At 51.2% G+C, this 18,894-nt stretch overlaps 1 protein-coding gene across 15 annotated transcripts in view; it reads left to right on the plus strand.

Moving 5' to 3' along the window:
• NCOR2 (nuclear receptor corepressor 2) overlaps positions 1–18,894 on the plus strand; it is a 399,104-nt gene that overhangs the window by 362,290 nt on the left and 17,920 nt on the right. For 11 of the 15 annotated variants that reach the window (XM_084649222.1, XM_084649223.1, XM_084649220.1 and 8 more), the window contains 9 exons: positions 4,191–4,418; positions 5,001–5,255; positions 8,170–8,319; positions 9,637–9,759; positions 9,955–10,117; positions 11,047–11,594; positions 15,369–15,512; positions 16,920–17,071; positions 17,460–17,653. In XM_084649222.1, coding sequence (XP_084505348.1) covers positions 4,191–4,418; positions 5,001–5,255; positions 8,170–8,319; positions 9,637–9,759; positions 9,955–10,117; positions 11,047–11,594; positions 15,369–15,512; positions 16,920–17,071; positions 17,460–17,653 — 1,957 coding nt within the window. The remainder of the gene's footprint in view (positions 1–4,190; positions 4,419–5,000; positions 5,256–8,169; positions 8,320–9,636; positions 9,760–9,954; positions 10,118–11,046; positions 11,595–15,368; positions 15,513–16,919; positions 17,072–17,459; positions 17,654–18,894) is intronic. The other 4 variants (XM_084649232.1, XM_084649221.1, XM_084649228.1 and 1 more) reach the window with 3 other exon arrangements.

The raw sequence follows: 18,894 nt of genomic DNA on the forward strand, positions 1-18,894 counted from the left end.
TCTGAGGGTCGAACGAGAGAGGGATGACCAAAGAGAGCCATGGTGACCTTGCCTTGATCTTAATAGAGAAGAAGAATTTTTGAAAATCCACCCCACCCAACAACCAATAGAACCAGGGCAAACCAATAACCACTGTCAGGGTTCCCTCCCCACTCTGAACTCTAGGGTACAGATGTGGGGACCCACATGAAAGAACCCTTAAGCTTATTTCTACCAGCTTAGGTTAAAACTTCCCCAAGGCACAAATTCTTTGCCCATGGACGGTATTCTGCCACCACCAAGTGATTTAACAAAGAATCAGGGAAAGGACCACTTGGAGTTCCTATTCCCCCAAAATATCCCCCCAAGCCCTTACACCCCCTTTCCTGGGGAGGCTTGAGAATAATATCCTAACCAATTGGTTACAAAGTGATCACAGACCCAAACCCCTCGGTCTTAGGACAATAAAGAAATCAGTCAGGTTCTTAAAAGAAGGATTTTATTTTTAAAAAAAGGTAAAAATCACCTCTGTAAAATCAGGATGGAAAATAACTTCACAGGGTAACAAAAGATTCAAAAACACAACAGAACTTCCTCTAGGCTTAGTTTCAAAGTTACAAAAAACAGGAATAAACCTCCCTCCAGCAAAGGAAAAATTCACAAGCAGAACAAAAGATAATCTAACACGCCTTGCCTGGCTTTTACTTACAATTTTTGTAATATGAGAGACTTATAGGATGGTTTCTAGGAGAAGGAGTTTTCTGACCTGATGCTTCTCTACTTCCCAAGAGAACACACCAAAACAAAGCCTCTCCCCAAGATTTGAAAGTATCTTCTTTCCCTATTGGTCCTTTTGGTCAGGTGCCAACCAGGTTATTTGAGCTTCTTAACCCCTTACAGGTAAGGAGGCATTCTAGGCTACCCTTAGCTGTATGGTTATGACAGCCACCCCACTCAACAACCAATAGACCCAGGGCAAACCAATAGCCACCACAACCAATAGACCCAGGGCAAACTAATAGCCACCACAGCCAATAGACCCAGGCCAAACCAATAACCAGTAGCCACCCCACCCAACAACCAATAGAACCAGGCCAAACCAATAACCAAAAGCCACCCCACCCAACAACCAGTAGAATCAAGCAAACCAACAACCAATAGAACCAAGGCAAAAGGTCCCCTTGATCTCACCCTGCTCTCCCAACACTATTACCAAAAATAACAACCCTTCCCCAAACGCACAGGGGGTGGAAAAAGGAGCCTGGTTGGCCCAAGAAGAGAAGGCCATGTTCCACCCCTTATGCTCTTCCTCTTGAGAGCCACATGTGGGGTCCCAGGGACAGAGTGTACTTAGACTGTTGTCACCTTTCAAAAGGGACTGCTGAGTTTAAAGTGTTCACCATGAGAAACCTTAAAGGGGCCTGACTTTGTAGAGATCAAGCCCATGTTGGGCACCCAAGATCACTAGTCTCTTTTGAAAACGTAAGCCAAAGTGTTCATCCAATGGGATTTCCGTCTGACCGACACATGAACATGGGAAATCAGTCGTTCCCTCCTTGCTGAAAACCCATGCCCTAGCTTCAGCATTGCCAAGCAATGCGAGCCCCATGCGTGCTTGCTGTTCTCTAGCAAGCTACAAGTCACACAGTTGTAGGTGGGGGACACTTCTCTGTCTGCCTGTCTGTGTGATCAGTCTAGTCATAGGGCCTTCACCACCACAGGCCCTCGAGACTGATCATTTGCCAAAGCAGAACAAGATGCCTCATTTCAGAAAAAGGCCCTTTGGCTGGCTGGCTTCTCTGTGATTCGTACGTTTGGCCAATATGCAGCAGTGGTGTTGGGGAGGCTACATGCAGAGGGGCTGGAGGTTTCCCAAGAAAGAGTTGAATATTTCTATTAAATTCCAGCAGAAAGAGGCGTCATTTTGTGTGTCTGTAGCTGACAGGGTTCCTGCGTGAACAGGAAGGACACTATAGGGGCTCTGCAAGGGTAAATCATAGCATCATTCTTCTGGGTTGGAAGGAGCTGTTCTGGGTCACTTAGTGCATCCCTCTGCAACCCTGGCAGGTTTGATGTACAGGGCCCTGCCAAGTAGCTGAGATTTTGTTAAAACCGAGGGAATGACGATACAAACCTGAAACGTTTCCATGGTTATTTTTGCGTCAATGAAAACAGTTTTGTAAGGGGAATTAACCAGTCCCTGCAGGGCTGGAAACCCAAACGTAACTGAACAGGGCTAGCGCATAAGAATGAGACAGTGAAATTGAGCAGCTTAGCTTTGTTGTCCGAACTGGAGCTGGTTGAGTCATCCCTAAAGAATCCTCGATTTGTGGAATTTCGGTTCGTTGCCTGTCTGCAAACGGATCACAGCTTTTCTTGCATTTATTTGTTGTTGGGAAATGACACGCTGGCTCACGTCTCTGAATAGTTCAGGGTCTGTGGCTTGTTTGTGAGTGGTTTGTTGTAAGAATGTGACATTCAAGCTGTTTTGATTGGACCCTGGGCTCACATGGTATGTTTCCCTCCCCAGAGCGGATGAGCTGAGCGTAACTCTTAAAATCAGGGCTTGCTGTTACTAATTAGCTAGCCTGGAGATATCCACTCTGTACAGAGGGTGAGCACGAGACCCATGTGCCACCAGAGCGCCAGCTCTGAGTTAATAGGGATGCGAAAGAAGCTTGACATTATTCCAGCTGCTTCTCCATGTATTATGAAAGTGTTTACAGCTCCTGGTGAGCGCAGGAGGAGAGCTGCTGTCAGAACCATCTGGGCCCTGTTTCATCATGTTTATTTTGAGTTTCCAGGGTCACTTTTTTTCTCTCTGGTAACATTAACCTCTCTGCTGCCAGCAGAGCACTCAGAAAGAGCTGCTGCCATCCACTCAGATGGGTCAAGTTTGTTGGACTGCATCAGGAGAGCATGTTTGTCAGATGTCCCTGGCCCGTTGCTGAGGCTAAGTGAAGATCTTTGTGAGGGCAAATGTGAGATCCATTCAGGGAAAAACTGGCTTTCGTTTAGGAGCCAAATCAGGGAACTGGCAGGGCAAGATTCTGGAGAGCTTTGTGCAGAAGTGGGAGAAGATAAGACCCTGCAGGCTGGAGGGTCAGTTGCATTGAGAAGATTTGCTTTTGTGGTTGTCTCTGAAATGTTTCTCATGGGTATGTCCTTAGAGTGGCTGAGCCCAGGCCTGGGAGCCAGAAACTCTTCAACTCGAATCTTGGCTCTGGCGCTGATCTTGGGCAAGCCCCCCCCCACCATCTCCCCTCCGCTCTTCCCCTAGCTGTAATAACAGGAATGCTGATTTACTTTCCTGTCGTGGATGCTGGGGATTAATCACTGTTCCTAGAGTGTTTTGAATGCGAACAGGCAAATACCTCACTGCCGTCAATGAGGGTAACTCCATCGATGTCAGGGGAAGATGACTCCCCTTTTCGTTAAAGCCATTGGAGTCTCACCCCCTTATCCCAAGGGTGAATTTAGCCCCAAAAGCGTTACCCAGGGGGAGCGTCTCATTCTCTTTATAGAAGTAACAGCCTTTGCTCTCACCAATATTGCCAAGGAGATCTGCTCTGACTTGTTATCTCTTGTGCCTGTCCTGCGTTGGGCCCAGCAATTCGAAAGGCAAAACGAAAGGGTGGGGTTTTGACTTAGGAACACACTTGCCATGGGCAGAACGGGAGAGCCAAACTCTTAAAATCAGGTGCAGCTGCTTTCAGTGGGACCCTCGTCATCCTCCCTCATCACAGAGGCGCTTTCAGAAATCGCACCTGTTGTCACATGCCGGATTCTGACCCCAGGTAAACTATGGCAGCTCCCACTGAAGGCAGTGTCAGTCGCCACGGTGACCCTGAGGGTGCAATGGGCCCGGTAGGTTTAAACAGAGAAATCAAAACGCTTCTTTATTTGACAAAGTTCAATGTACGTGCCAGAATCAGTAAGGCAGTTGGGGGCTGTGGGGAGCCCTTCATTTGTAGATGTAACTGTTCAGATCAAGGGCCACATTCTACCTTCGATGCACAGTGCAGTGGGGCCTCAACCTGGCTGAGGCCTCTGGGCACGATCTCAGTTTATAAACAAAATAATAACGATCGGGGAGGAAGGAGGGTTCCCCTTAGCTCAGCGGCAGCTGGGCCTGCCCCTCTGAGAGCGGGGTGTGGCTGCGAGCGTGTTTCAGCACGGACTCTTCTGACTACGTTCTTTTGCTTCTGCAGGGAGCATCACGGCTGGGAAGCCGGCATCCCAGGACAGAAAGATCACCCCCACGACAAGAGACATCACCAATTCCAAGTCTCCTCACGCTACTCTATCGGACCATCACCATCCCATCTCCCCCTATGAACATTTACTCCGGGGAATGAGTGGTGTCGATTTGTACAGAGGACACATTCCATTGGCTTTCGACCCCGCTGCAATTCCCAGGGGAATTCAACTGGAAGCAGGTACTCCTTTATTTGGGGCACTTGGCAGGAGCGGCCCTGGGCAGCTGGGCAAAAAATCTGCCTTGGGTTCCACTGCTATGAAGGTAGCGTAGCTGAGAACAGAACCGGGGGCCTTTCTGTTCTAAGCTGCGTAACAAGTCGCTGGCTGGCTGGTGACGTTCCATTTCGCAATGAGCTGTGGAAACGGGCTTTTAAAGTAGCGCTGCCTTCACTGCTGAGTAACGTTTTTTTTAGCTTAAACCGCGTCTCGGATGAGCTCTTCTCTGACTCAGTTCCATCCTTACTCTGACACTGCTCCTCTGCACAGTTGGCAGATGAAGGCCCTGAGACAGCAAAAAGCCAGCTTCCTCCACCCTCGTGCCCACAGGGGCTGATGTCTCTGGTGCGTTGCATAGGCCTCCCCAGCCTGAAGGCCAGACGGGGGGATTCCTGGTGCTCGCTAATTTGGACCTCGTTTGTTCCTAAATTATCCCACGTCCCAGCGGATGCTCTCGAGCGCTAGTTTTCATGAGTCAGGCTCTGCCACCCCCTCGTAGGACCGTACTACATGGAAAACTGACTCATCTCAATCTTCTCTTTTAGCTGCTGCTTACTATTTGCCCAGGCATCTTGCTCCGAGCCCGACGTACCCCCATCTCTACCCTCCATACCTCATCAGAGGGTACCCAGACACTGCCGCCATGGAGAACAGGCAGACCATCATCAATGACTACATCACCTCCCAGCAGATGCACCAGAACGCCGCTGCCACTGCTATGGCTCAGAGGGCGGACATGCTGCGCGGACTTTCGCCCCGAGAACCGTCGCTGGCTCTCAACTATGCTGCAGGTCCTCGAAGTATGAAGCTGTCTGTGGTTTTTAGGTGGCATTTTTTCTTCTTGAAAGGCGTAGGGCTGTCGTTCTGACCCCAGGCCCCTAGCGTAACACCCAGCAGGGCTTCTGTGGTGGAGATCACAACGGCAGTACCCATGCGGCATGGACACTGGTATGCCACATTGGTCCCGGCGCCGGGGGCAGGAGCATCTTTGCTTCGGCCGGTTGAGCGGTTCCTGAGCCATCTGTGCAAAGGCGGTTAGTTGTTGTCAGTCTCCGTAGCCTATTTCTCAAGACTGCTTCGGGGGCAGCCACGTGACCTTGGGCTGGAGTTTGATCAGCTCTTGCAAGTTAAAGAGTGCCGTGCTTGGATGAGAGCCCCTCGGGGTACATCTGCGCAGCCCGTGGCAGTGAGCCTCCGAGTCCGGCCCGACACACTTGGACTTGCGGGGCCTGCTGTCGCGCTCTAAGAATTGCTGGATAGATGGCGCTTTGAAGCCGTGGCTCAGACTGGAGCCGGGGTGTTGAAGCCAAGCAGTGGGGGTGGGCATCAGAGCCCCGCTGCAGCTGCAAAGCACTCTCGATACAGCTGTTTTTAGAGAACCACTGCAAACCTGAGTCTATTGACCCGTTCAGGGAGGCTCAGTGTTCTGCGGGGAGATGGGATCCAATTCTGGGTGCAGTGCCCCCAGTGTGGAACGAGGGGCTGGGCTGCTGCTTCTGCACCCTCCTCCAGATGAAACCACACTGGCGTCCCAGTCTGTGTGTGACTAGTCAGGATCATTTGTTTGGCTGGGTTTCTTTTCAGGCATGGCATGTCCTAGCCAGATTCAGCCCCCCTAAATTCCCCTCCAAACTGAATACATTGTTGATCTCTACTTCCTGCCCTAAGCAGTTGTGCAGTTGTTGCAGGCTGTTAGAAAGCTGCCACCCCAAAAAGAGACGGACTTTCAGTGGTAGGCAAAGTGATTCCATACACGCAGAGGAAATCACTTTGGGATCCCTTGGGCTGGGAGCTGCTCTATAAGTTGCTTTTGTTCTTTGAGCTCTTTACTGCTAGCAGTTTGCAGGTTTTTATTTCTGTTAGTAATACATGGCTCTGCACTAACCTGTCCCTTGCCCTGCAGTCCTTTAACCATCCCCCAGCAGTGGGGCCAGATTCAGAGTAAATGGCAGGAATTTCAGGTGCCAATGAAACCTTGCAGACTGAAGGAGGTGAGAAACCAAGAGTGTAATATTGAAAGAGAGAGGTACAGTAGAAAGCCTGGGCGTGTTGAACGTGATCTGGGCACGTACCCTGGAAACTAGCTCAGGAAAGCATAGGGTAAGGCGGAAGGATGACTTAGTGAGGGGCCGGATTATGGAGCCCTTCCTCTCCATGGAGAGCACTTGGGGAGCTCCATTGACTTCAGCTGTGCTTGAGTAAGGACTCCACAAGCTGGCCCATGGTATTTGTAAAGCTCTTTCAAGATTAAAAAATGCTACATGAGTGCGAAGTGTGGTTGTTAATAATGAGAGAAGCTTGCTGTGTGGATGTGGGTGTAACATTTGCTTGCATCTTCTCAAACTGTCAGGTAGCCGATCTGTGGCTTTCCAGCTCTTCAGAACATGCTCCAGAGGTCCGTAGCCCTGTAAAATAGCATTTATGCTGTTGCACGGTTGGCTCTTTGAGTCTACGCTGACTGTGGCCATATTCTCACTCAATGCAAATGGATCTCTGCCTTCCCATCGCTGGGCAAAAGTGGCCCATTTGTACTGGTCTTTATAGACAGTATCTCCAATGAACTGTGCTGAACTGGGCCCTTCTAGCACAGTGTAAATCCTGAGAAAAGACCAAGGGGGACTTTCTCATCTCATTGTGCTGAGTAGGCCTCTCCTCACAGCTGACTCTGTTTCCCTCCAGCTAAAATCCCACACGCAGGGAATCTGGGGGTCCCCTCTGACTCCAGAACTAAAATTTATATGTCTCTTATGCTAGTCTCACCTGCAGAACACATCGATCTGAGCTAATGACCCCCGTCAAGTGCCCCCCAAGTGAGAGAATTCTCCATTCAGGCTCTGACTCTGCCCTTTCTCATACCCTGGCGTGTACAGAACGCAGGGTATATAGAATCACAGAAATGTAGGGCTGAAAAGGATCTTGAGAGGCCATCTAGCGCAGCCCCCTGCACTGAGGCAGGACCAGGTCTACCTAAACCATCCCTGACAGGTGTTTGTCCCACCTGTTCTTAAAAACCTCCACTGACAGGGATTCCACAACCTCCCTTGGAAGCCTATTCCAGAGCTTGACAATCCCTGTTGGTTTAATTTCAGTGAATTCCATGTGTGGGGTGTTCCACGCTGCAGAGTTAGAACCCCCAGAGCAGTGACTGGGAACTCACTGTTCAGAAGAAAGCCCTGCTGACTCCTCCGCTTTCACTGTCCGAGCTGAGTGAAAGGCATTAAGTGAACCAAGGCTGAAATTCCCCCTGTGAAAGATGGGTCTGAACTGGGAGTTACGTGGTGCTTGGGCCTTCAGCTGGGCCTCTGCACCGGGGTGGATTTCATCCTCCAATTGTAAGGTCCCTGGGGCAGGGACTACCTTTGTGCTTTGTGTCTGTCCAGCACCGTGGGGTCCTGGTCCGTGACTGGGGCTGCTAGGTAGAAATAATAAATGCCGATAGCCCCAAGAGTATCAATGGTGAGATCCTAATTTTTCAATGCTTCCTCTTTTAATAATCCATCGCCAGAGGGGTTCACACCCCAGAGCAGGAAACAGCTTTTAAATTATGCAGCTAGCCCTAGACAGTCAGATTGTTCTCTTGCTAGTGTCCCCTTCCCAACTGCCGTGGTATGTGTGTTCGTGTGCTGTCCGATTCCCAGCATCTCTCTCCACACCGTCTTGTGTGGAGAGTGGGTTTTATCGTCGTCCTGACGGTCCTTTCGATTCTCTCTCCAGGGATCATCGACCTGTCCCAAGTGCCGCACCTGCCTGTCCTCGTGCCCCCCACACCTGGCACCTCCGCCGCCTCGATGGACCGAATCACGTACATCCCCAGCGCCCCCCAGACATTTAGCAGCCGGCATAGCAGCTCCCCGCTCTCCCCAGGTAAAACCCATAGGGTTTGAATTGCCACCTGATAATCTGCCTGGGTGGGCATGTGGGCAAACCAAACCCCCGCACCATTTGTGTGTGTGTGTTGGAAGCTTCCTGGGAACTCCCATTGCTCCAGGATTTCGGTATGGTGAGCCTGGCATGCTGGTTTGTCCTACAGCCTGAATTCTTAGTCCCCACGGCTCTTACCACACGGATAGTACTTCCCATATAAAGATCTTCAGGTGCTTGAGTTGCACAAATTGAACCAACAGGGGAAGGGAGCTGGTAAACTGAGGCATGGAGAGACGTAATTTGTCCAAGGCCAGTCCAGACCCAAGTTTAGAGCATAGCAGAGTCCTGCTCCTACTCTTGTCTGATCACTACCTACCAGACCCTCTTCCCTGGGCTTAACCCGAGCTGGGGTTAGGGTTGGGGCCAGCTGGAGGCCCGGAGTTGGGGCTAGGGCCAGGGCCGGTGGGGGCCCCAAGCTGGGGAGCTGATCAGTGGGGTTGTTTCTCTCTTTTATGGAGGGCTCTGAGGCTTGAAGGACTGCGTGTTGGACATCTGCATTTCCTCCCTTTGGGAGTCTGTAACCAGAGATCCCCTGTTGAAGTGTTTTTCTTTAGCTAGCCATTGGGAACAAATCATTAGAGAAACAAGGACGTAGTGTGCTAGTTCGGATTGCACTGAGCAGAGAAGAGTCACCATGGCTTTGTGAACAGCAGGAGGGACTAGTTCCCTAGGATCTTGGACGGGATCGTCCTTGGGGTGGCTAGCCCCTCTCACTGCTCATGACGCCGCAGCTACGTTCCTATTTGTAGCACATTAGCTCAATCAGACCTAGGGCAGGGATGTCTCCTGACTCCAGCTCCTTCCAGCTCTAGTGCAGACATACCCTGAGAGTGTTTACCCCTGTCCCCATCCAGCATGGCCTACCCAGGAGAATGCACCTACAATGGGCAGGTTGTAATCTCAGTGGGTTGTAATCACTGGCCTAGTGGCTGTCTCCCCCCGTAGGTAAGGGGGTTGAAACCGTCTGATCCCTTTGTCAGACGAACACACCATCTTAAAGTCAAGCGCATCTGTCACATTTTGGGTACGGAACGAAATGTGCAGTTAATGCAGATAGTCAAGTTCAGACCGTGGCCCGATGGTTGCCCCAGCTTTACCCCGGTATAAGTGGTATCAGGCCCCGTCTTTGCTTATCTGCCAGGATCTGGTTTAGGAAGCTGGTGCAGAGTTCCCGTAGCTGCAACACTCACAAGAGTGAAGGTGGCACCAGAATTCCGCTTGCAGGGACCCCTGTGACTGGCTGCCTTTGAATTCCAGGAGGCCCCACGCACATGACCAAACAGACAGGAGCATCGGCTTCCGAACGGGAACGAGATCGGGAGCGCGAGAAATCCTTCCTAGCAGCCACCACTGTGGAGCATGCACCCATCTGGAGACCAGGTAGGCTTGGAGAAACCTGGTCCATACAGCTGGTGCATAGCGATGTTTCCACTGGTGAGCAGAGTCTTTTCGGGGGCCTGGGGACAGTTCTCCAAGGTTTATGCAGAGCTCTCTTCCTCCCCATCTCGCTGTCACTTGCCCCTTGGTTTTCCATACTGGTTTCCAGCTCAGATTCTTCTCTGCATTTTCTTACAGGGACCGAGCAAAGCAGCAGCCGTTCAGCCACACATTCTCACAGCCACCAGCACTCTCCTGCCTCGCCCCGCACCCACGAGACCGTCCAGCAGCGACCCAGCGTGCTGCACAACACGGGCATGAAGGTCATCTCGTCGGAGAGCCTCACCCCGTCGGTTCTGCGGTGTGTATGGGCTTTGCGGCTCACCACGCTCCTGCCCTCGGGGGGTGGAGGGCTCTGGGTTGTTAAGGATCTAATCCTGCGCCTTTGACAGCGACAGGTGTTTTTTGGTCATTGATTTCAATAGGAGCAGGCCTTAGCAGGAGGCCTGTGGTGGGCTGGCTGATTTTGACCGGGGTCTTTTCCTTTTCAAATGGCTTTTGCTGGGAGCTGCTCCCAGGGAGCAAACAGGCAAACACGACCATCCGTCTGCTCTGGGCCAAATCCAAATGTTCTTACTCAGCCTGTGCGCCAACCCTTGCCTCAGTGAGAAGTTTTCTTCAGCCTTTTGAAGTAAGGGCTCCAGAATTTGGCCCCTTACTTTGGTCACGCCAACTGGCCAGCCCCTTGTGCAGCAAACAACCTGGAGTCCGTTCCTGTTGGAAATGCATATGTAGATGGTGGGGTCTCCAGATTGCTCTTAGTCCCAACTTCAGCAGGAAGTTAGAAGTTATCTGATTCCTCTTGCTCTCTGGTATTATGCCACACTCTGCCTGAGCCTTTCTTACCCCAGTGCAGTCTCATGGCTAAGTTTTAAATGGGGAATCAACCACACTGGTTAAATGGAACATGGGTAGGGTTCTCCGCTCACTTACGTCAGTGCAGATGACGAGTAACTCTGCTGAAGTCCAGGCTGGTGTAAATGGGACCAGAGGCAGGCCCCGTTTGTTTAGTTTTCCAAGAAAGACGCATTGTGACCTTCTCCTGTGTCTGTTTCGCATAGTTTGGCATTGGATCCATTAACCTCTGAGTAACATGCACCGTAGCTAATACCTCTGTAGGGTTACTGGATTTGACAGGAGCAAACAGCCTAGTTCCTGGGGGGATGGGGAAGCTGCAGTGTCTCTCAGCCTCATGGTCATATTATCTCTGTGTTCCTTTTTGCTTCCAAGATCCTCCTCCACCACCACCACATCGCCTATCCGCTCTGCAGGCTTTCCCCCAGCATCCGCCCTGCGCTGCTCCCTCGGCGGAGTGGACAGCTACGCAGCCATGATGGACCCTGCTCTCCTACAGAAAGAGGCGTCCAGGGCCCGAGAAGCCAAGGTAGAACGCCCTCAGACTGACAACAACATGTTCACCTCAAAGCTGTCCAGTGGGGCAGGCCTAGAACAGTCATCGTCACCTATTAAAGCCATGGAGTCCAGGCCCTTACCAGCCTCCGGGCCAGGTTCTACCCAGCAGTATAGCAGAGGACAGGGGAAAAACCAGCACCATCATCCACCCCTGGATCAGCAGCACGCAGTCTCGGTCAATGAGCAGCACAGTAGAGAAAAGAATCAAAGTAAATCCTTTTCAATGCAGGAACAGGAGCTCCGAGCACTCGGTAAGACCACCATGACAGCGGCCAACTTCATAGATGTGATTATCATGCGTCAAATTTCTTGCGATAAGGGGAAGCGAGAAAGACGCTCGCTAAATAACGACTCCACTAGTGATGGTAAGAAATTGGAGAGGCGGGTGCCAGTCCAAGTTTGTGGCCTAAAACCAATTTGTTTATTTATTTTATTTTTTGAATTGCACGTTTTGGTGGTTGGCTTCTTCCACTTCCTGAGTTTTTGGAATCATTTATGTTATTCGAGTCTTTGATTTTTGTTGTTTGTTTTAAAAATCCTTCCTCCCCCCACCCCCCTTTTTTTTTAAAAAAAAATTTTCCTTTGCCGATTCTTGCTTGCAGCTCTAGTTCATTTCCTGGTATTTATTTATTTTAAATTCTTGATTTCACTGTAATTAGCAGTTCACATGTGGCCTATGTTAAAGAATTGTGGGTAATAACTCAAACAGCAAGGGATCTGGGGGGGAGGGGGCGGGAATGTGTGATTCTAACAGGACAGCCATGTCAGACAAGAACAATGTCTTACGTTTGCAAAGTGCCTTTGAATTTGATGGATCCCAAAGCGATGTATCAATTTGTCTATCAAATGATATATCAGTGCTTAGATGCCATGGTGACAGACCCAATATAAAACATAAATACAGATAGTATACTGTACATGGGGATCATGGAGCTGCCATTGGAATGCAACCACTTCTGGAGTGAAACACAGCAGCTGCTTAACCCAGCACAACAGCTTAAGGCACAAAATGAAGTAGAACATGTTTATCCGGGTAAAACTCCTATTGGGGACAGGGGAGGGTGGATCCACATTCGTGCCCATCTCTATAGGGACGCTTATGGGGACAGCTGTGCTTTGGACCAGAGCAGACCTCTGGGTTCCATTTAGATATTTAGTTAATAGCAAGCGCCATGCACTGCTTAGCCTACAGGCCCCCTGTGCATGTCGCAGTGTTATCTCTGTGAATCTCTCCCACACGTCTGCCCTGGATCCCAGCGTTGCACTCCCATGCATGTAAACCTAAGTGCACGGTGTGCACCAGACAATCCACAGGGATAATTGGAGAGGAGAATTTTTTTCTGACTCTATTCTATGAATCTTCCCCTCTTTGCTCTTCAAGATCTTACTGATAAGCAGTGATACTTGTCATACTTGTGATACTTGTCAGTGATACTTCCAGCCAGCTGCCGAGAATGCTCCACTTGTTATGAATACACACTCCCCTTTGGCTTTAGTGGTACATTTTTTCCTGACACTAGTAAAACACATTAAAGCATTTCTGCAAATATGTCTGAACAAGCAGATCATCGGGAAGTTATGCAGCAGCAGGATTTCCTCTGAGCCCATCCAGAGAGCTGGGAGTAGCAACGCTACTCCTTACAGTGGTTAGAAATCCTGCTCATTCGATAGGAAGGATGAGGTGTCCCAGCCTAGAGATCTCAGCAAGGGGTGCTACTGTAAAAGAGTTTCCCCTTTTATTGGAGCCAAGGCTATGTTGTGCTGCTGTGTTTGACTGTCCCATACTAGAGAGGGGCTGTGATCCAATGACCCATGGGCCAGAGCTAGGGACACAGTATCCTGAAAGCCTTAGAACAAGAATTAGCTATATATTACTTTAAGTCTTTTCCATTGATCACCTCCCCCCCACAAGCTCTCTGATCCGTGGCTGGCCATTAGTACATCTTACTCCTCTTCCTCCTCCAGACGCGCATGAACACAAACAGCTTTCTCCAGTCTGCTCTGATTTCTGGGGGTCACAATATTCCCCACGCTCCAAATGCCCCAGTGCTAGCAGAGGGAGCTGGTCTGCTTCCCACCCCAGCTCCAGCCATCAGTCAGATCAGACTATGACCAGCCAGCCCTGATCAGGGATATCAGTGACGACAATGTTCTGTCAGTAGAGACAAGCCTTTCAGAGTGGGGTGGAGACCCAGTGCTACTAGGGTTTGGCTCTTCCGCCAAGACTCACTGGAACGTTACCAGAAGGAGTGGGGAACTCACGCTAAGGAGCAATAGCACTAGAAGCAATGAATCATAGAATCTGAGGGTCGGAAGGGACCTCAGGAGGTCATCTAGTCCAACCCCCTGCTCAAAGCAGGACCCATCCCCCATTTTTGTCCCAAATCCCTAAACGGCCCCCTCAAGGATTGAACTCACAACCCTGGGTTTAGCAGGCCAGTGCTCAAACCACTGAGCTATCCCTCCCCCATCTGCATGAGAAGGCGTGTGCCCGATGACCCAGTCAAGCAGGGAGTGAGCAGAATGACCCTTTAATACAAGGCACATAGGTGTATGGGAACGGCACATCTCCCACTCGTCCCACCTCTCCGCCAGTGACTTCACTTGAGTCCATGGATATCCGCTGGGTTCAGCAAGTGAGCCCAGCTTGGCAGAGGTGCCCTACCTGGGCTGGGATAGGGCGAGCAGGCTGGTCTGTGACTGGCTCCCAGAGAGAATGCACTGGGGACAAGGAAGCCCTTGGTGAAATACATTTGGGTCTCGCAGAGCCAGGAGGGAACAGTGTGAGTTGTCTCCATTGGTAACTCCTGGGAACTCAGCTTTAGGAAGTTAAAGGCGTATCAAGAAGTGCGTGAAATTCCTTAGCCAGAGAGGCAGTGTTTCCAGTGGGCAGGGCGCAAGGTTGAGACTCAGGACACCTTAGTCCTCCTCCTCCTGGCTTTGCTCTCAATCTGTCCTGTGATCTTGTGGAAGTCATGGCACCCCTCCGTGTCTCAATCCCCCCACCTGTAAGATAGGGATAATGATGATGCAGTGTTGCCGGCTCTCAGGGTTTTATCACGTGTTTCATTTTACACTCCAGCTCCTGGAGAATCTCAACTTTCATTTTAAAAAAAAAAAAAGTGAGTTTCTCGCCCCATGGTAGCTGATAAAAGCTTGAAAATGTGGCCTGCATGCACCCCAAAGGAAAATAATAAAACCCAACTGTTGTTGTTAGTATTTTTGTTTAGTTTCGTGGCTTCAATCTCACAGGTTTGGGGTGGCCTGTCTCTCAATTTTTGACCAGTTGAGATTGGCAGGAGTGTGATACTGGCTTTCCTTTGAGATCTACCAGTGAAAATGCCACCTAGAATAGTTAAAACTCAACATCCAACCACAACAGTAATTTGCTTTTCACTGTGTCTGTGGCTTTTATCTATTTGTTGCATTTCCCTGGTGTGGGAGGTGTGAATCCAGGCCGGTCAGTTTCACTGCCTTGAGCTGTTGTGTTTGGGTTTCCAGCTCTGCAGGAAAATGTGATGTTTTTTTCATTGTAATTGAAAAGCAGCAAATGTGGCTGTCCGTGCGTGTGTGTGTTTCCTGCTGATTGTCAGCTGGTTCTTCTAATGATGCCGGTACTGTTTGACGCGCCTGGGGCTATATCTACCCTGCATGTGAAGGTGTCATGATAGCACGGGTAGGCACCCCCACTCTAGCTTTAATCTGTCTAGCACTGGTAACAACAGGAGCACAGATGCGGTGATACGGGCTTCAGCGCGGGCTAGCCACCCAAATATAAACCTGCTGGGGACCCTGGGGATGTTCTTGGGCAGCCAGCCTGTACTGGGGTCCATGCCACTGCAACTTCATTGCTTTTATTACCCATGGTAGCTAGATTAAACCTGGCAGAGCATGCATGCCCAAGCTACCGTCGCGCCTTCGCTGGTAGGGGAGATGTGCCCTGGATGCCCCCTGCCATACTAAGAAGGGCTGTAGAAGCGTCAGCCAGGCAGGTGCATCCTGCAGCTTTAGATGGAGGGTCTCTGATTATTTCTGTCACTTCTTTGCCGATGCTGAAGATCTCGCTGCAGCAGGACACGTAGGGTTAATCGGAACGAAGGAAACTCACTATATAAAGGCCCTTGCTTCCATTTCCCCAGGGTTCCATGGAGGCTACAGCCCTGATGGCGTTGAAGCGGTAAGCCCTGTGAGCTCTCCCAGCGTATCCCACGAGAAAGGGGCAAAGGTGCTGCCAGATGTGGAGAAAGGGCACGGGGAGCACAACATGAGACAAAAACAGCAAGGTGAGGGGCTGCCGTTGCTGCTACCGGCCGAGGCAGATCTGACATGGCCCCTGGCACTGCCGACGTTCCAGCCCACAGCCCAGTCGAAGGCTGCCAGGCAAAATATGTGAGGAATCCCCCTCCACCTCGCACAGCGAGCTGTGTCCGCACCAACCTGCGTTCCCTGAAATCTCCCCCTGGGACTACGCTTGTCTTAGCAGTGGGCAGATTCAGGGAACAGAGGCTGGTGGTGGGAAGATGTATAGAGGGACCCACCAGGAAGCTTCTGCCTTGCAAAGATCCGGCTGTGTCCTTGAGAAGGAGGTTGGCCTTGCCATTGACACTCTGGATGGCGACTCAGGAGATCTGGGTTCAGTTCCTGGCTCCACCATGGGCTTCCACTGAGAGCTTGGCGGAGTCACTCTCTCATCCCTCCTTCCTCTGCCTTCTCCATTTAGACGGTGAGCTCTTCAGGGCAGGGACTCTCGCTCACACAGCGTGCGTACAAGCACCCAGCACAAGGGGGGCCTGATAGGGCCTCTAGGCACTACCCAGTGCGAGCAATAGTGATGCCAGGCTGGCGCCAGTGCCTGGTGACAGGCAGTGCAGGGAAGAGCTGGGAGCAGGGAATGGGCGTTGGCTGACCGTGCTGCAGGAAAGTGCCCATTCCCTTCTGGGCTGGGATGAGGCACACGGAAGGCAGACGACGGGCTGAGAGGGAGCAGGAAATGTGCAGGGAGGCAGGAGAGGCTTAGAAGGAGGGCAGGATGTGCCAGTGGGTAGCCGAGGTCCCGTTGGTCCCGTTTGCGCCTGCCTGGGCGTGTTTTGCTGCAGCTGCCACCAGCGTTTGAAGAATAACCTTAGCACGCCGTGGGCTTATCAACTGGCGTAATTCAGCATCCCCTGTTCGGCCTCCCATTGCCGGTTCCTGACAGCAGACTGGTCCAGGGAACTGCAGCACTGCCAAGCAGTGTCTCGTTAGTACGTTAACTAACAGCGGCTGCTTTACATCCCCGGTGGATAGAGCTTTTCATGGGAGCTTTCCAGAGCACTCCATAAATATTCATTAATTAATTACCTGGGAACACCTCAGTGCCCCACCTGGTTAGTAAATATCATCAGTCCCATTTTACAGATGGGGAAACAGAGGCATAGAGAGCTTAAATGACTTGTTCAGGATCGCACAGCTAGCCACTGGCAGAGTGGGGGATAGAGCTCAGGTCTCCGGACTCTCAGTTCCTTGCTGTAACCCCTACACCAAATTCCCTGGAGAGTCGTCTCTGGCTTCTTTCATAACAAGTAAGTAGCATAGTTTAAAAGAACTGTTTGATTCAAGAGAGGAAGGGCAGAATAGAGCATCTGTGCTGGGTAGGCGGAGACGCTGTGTGATTGCCCTGGGTTGTCATGTCCGTTTCTTTCCTTTCACAGCCTCCCTGAAGCTCTCTGCAGCGGAAGCCGCTCACATGCAGCATCTGCGCCAGCTGCCCGAAGGCCAGCAATCCCCATGTCAGCTGCTGCAGTCATCCCAGAACATCAAAGGCCACCAGCAGCGGGTGGTCACGCTGGCTCAGCACATCAGCGTAATCAGCTTCTCTCTCCTCCTCCTGTCCAGCAGTTGTTCCGGGGCATCTCCAATGGGGTCAGCAAAGAACGGGCCAGGAGTGGTGTCAGGAGCCTTGGTGGCAGGCCCCAGGGCGGGGGCCACAGGGTAGCAGTTCACCTCGCTCTACTGCAACCCCTCTGGCCTTTTGCTTTTGGAGGCAGCAGAATGCTGCAGAGAAGCCACGCCCCGCCCCAGGGGAGAAGGGTGCTTCACCATTCGGCCAACATAACTAGGAGGGGAGAAATAACTAGGGGTCAGCGGCAGAGGGTGCCCTCCCATCCCTTCCCCATCTCCCTACCGCATAAACTACTGCCTAGTGAAGGTTCGCAGACAGAAGTGCTGACTCAAGGAGTTTCTTCTTCTAGGAGGTTATCACGCAAGACTACACACGCCATCATCCTCAGCAGCTCAACTCCCACCTCCAGACCCCGGTGTACTCTTTCCCTGGGGCCACGTGTCCCGTGCTGGACCTGCGAAGGACGCCCAGTGAGGCTTACATCCAGCCACAGGAGCACGCTCCGGCCTCCAGAATCTCCCCACAGAGCGAGGGAGACAAGAGGTGAGCTCAGCACCTGATCGGGGCAGCTATGAGATATGGCTCACGCTCACCTCCTTCAGCGGGCTCTGCACAAAGGGAAAAGGGCGCGTTTGGAACATGTGGGAACGAACACAGGCAAACATTCTGGTGGAGACAGGGCACGGTGCAGTTTTAACGTGGCTTAGCTGGTCGCCGGGAGTTCCAGGCTACCCCTGTAGGGTTCACATCCACCGGCTAATGCAGCTTGCCCCAGCCACGCAGGGATTTTAACGTGGTAGTGATCATGCTTTTAAAACGCGCCTTTTTTCCTCGTGTGAACAAACAACCGAGCCCTAATCCTGAGCTTTCTCCAGAGCCTGGCTGCTCTTAGGAGTGTTCTCTGTAGGACCCGTCTCTTCCTGCACCTACTGCCCTCTGCCCCAGACACACTCTCCACTCTCCCGGATAGCCCAGACTGGGGCTAAGTGGACTCACCTGCCAGCATGAACAGCCAGAAATAGCAGCTTTCTTATGCAGGGGTCTAGCTCTTGATATTAGGATAACTCAGGAGCAGAGCCCTGCATTTCCTCTGCAGGGTGCTAGAATCTGCCCCCTGTTGTATGCAGAGGAAACAGGGTGCTCAGTACTAAAAATAAAACCAAGGAGAAAATAATAAGAACAAAAAAATCCCTAGAGAAAGCTCCTGTTCGTCTTTGTCCCTGGTGACTGGTGGAGTTTTGAGCCCTTGTACTTTCCACCCAGATATATTAGTGCTTTCGGAGGGTGCAGGAGTGTCCTCTGTGGTCCTAGAGACCGTCACAATGTATCAGAGGGGTAGCCGTGTTAGTCTGGATCTGTAAAAGCGGCGAAGAGTCCTGTGGCACCTTATTGACTAACGGACATATTGGAGCATACACTTTCGTCATGGGTAAATACCCACTTCATCAGATGCATGTAGTGGAAATTTCCAGAGGCAGGTGTAAATGCACAGTTTAACACTGCAGTAAGAGAACATGAACTCTCTGGACTCTGCAGAGCCATACCTTCAAAGGGTTAATTCTCCGTAATGCCATAGCTTTGATTGACACATTCTAGAGGAGTTTAGATGAGGCCCCGCTTGCAGCAAATGCAGGACATCGCCCCGGGTAGAGGATGTACTGATAGGACACTTGATCTGAGCCACAAAGTCCCAGGGTTAGTTCCTCTGTTTCTGCAGTGTAACTATTATTAGGGCCAATTGCAGGATTACATACGAGTTGCCTACAGCTTTGGGGCCTGTCTAA

Source organism: Lepidochelys olivacea (assembly GCF_965140295.1).
Source record: "Lepidochelys olivacea isolate rLepOli2 genome assembly, chromosome: 15".
Lineage (NCBI taxonomy): Eukaryota > Metazoa > Chordata > Testudines > Cheloniidae > Lepidochelys > Lepidochelys olivacea.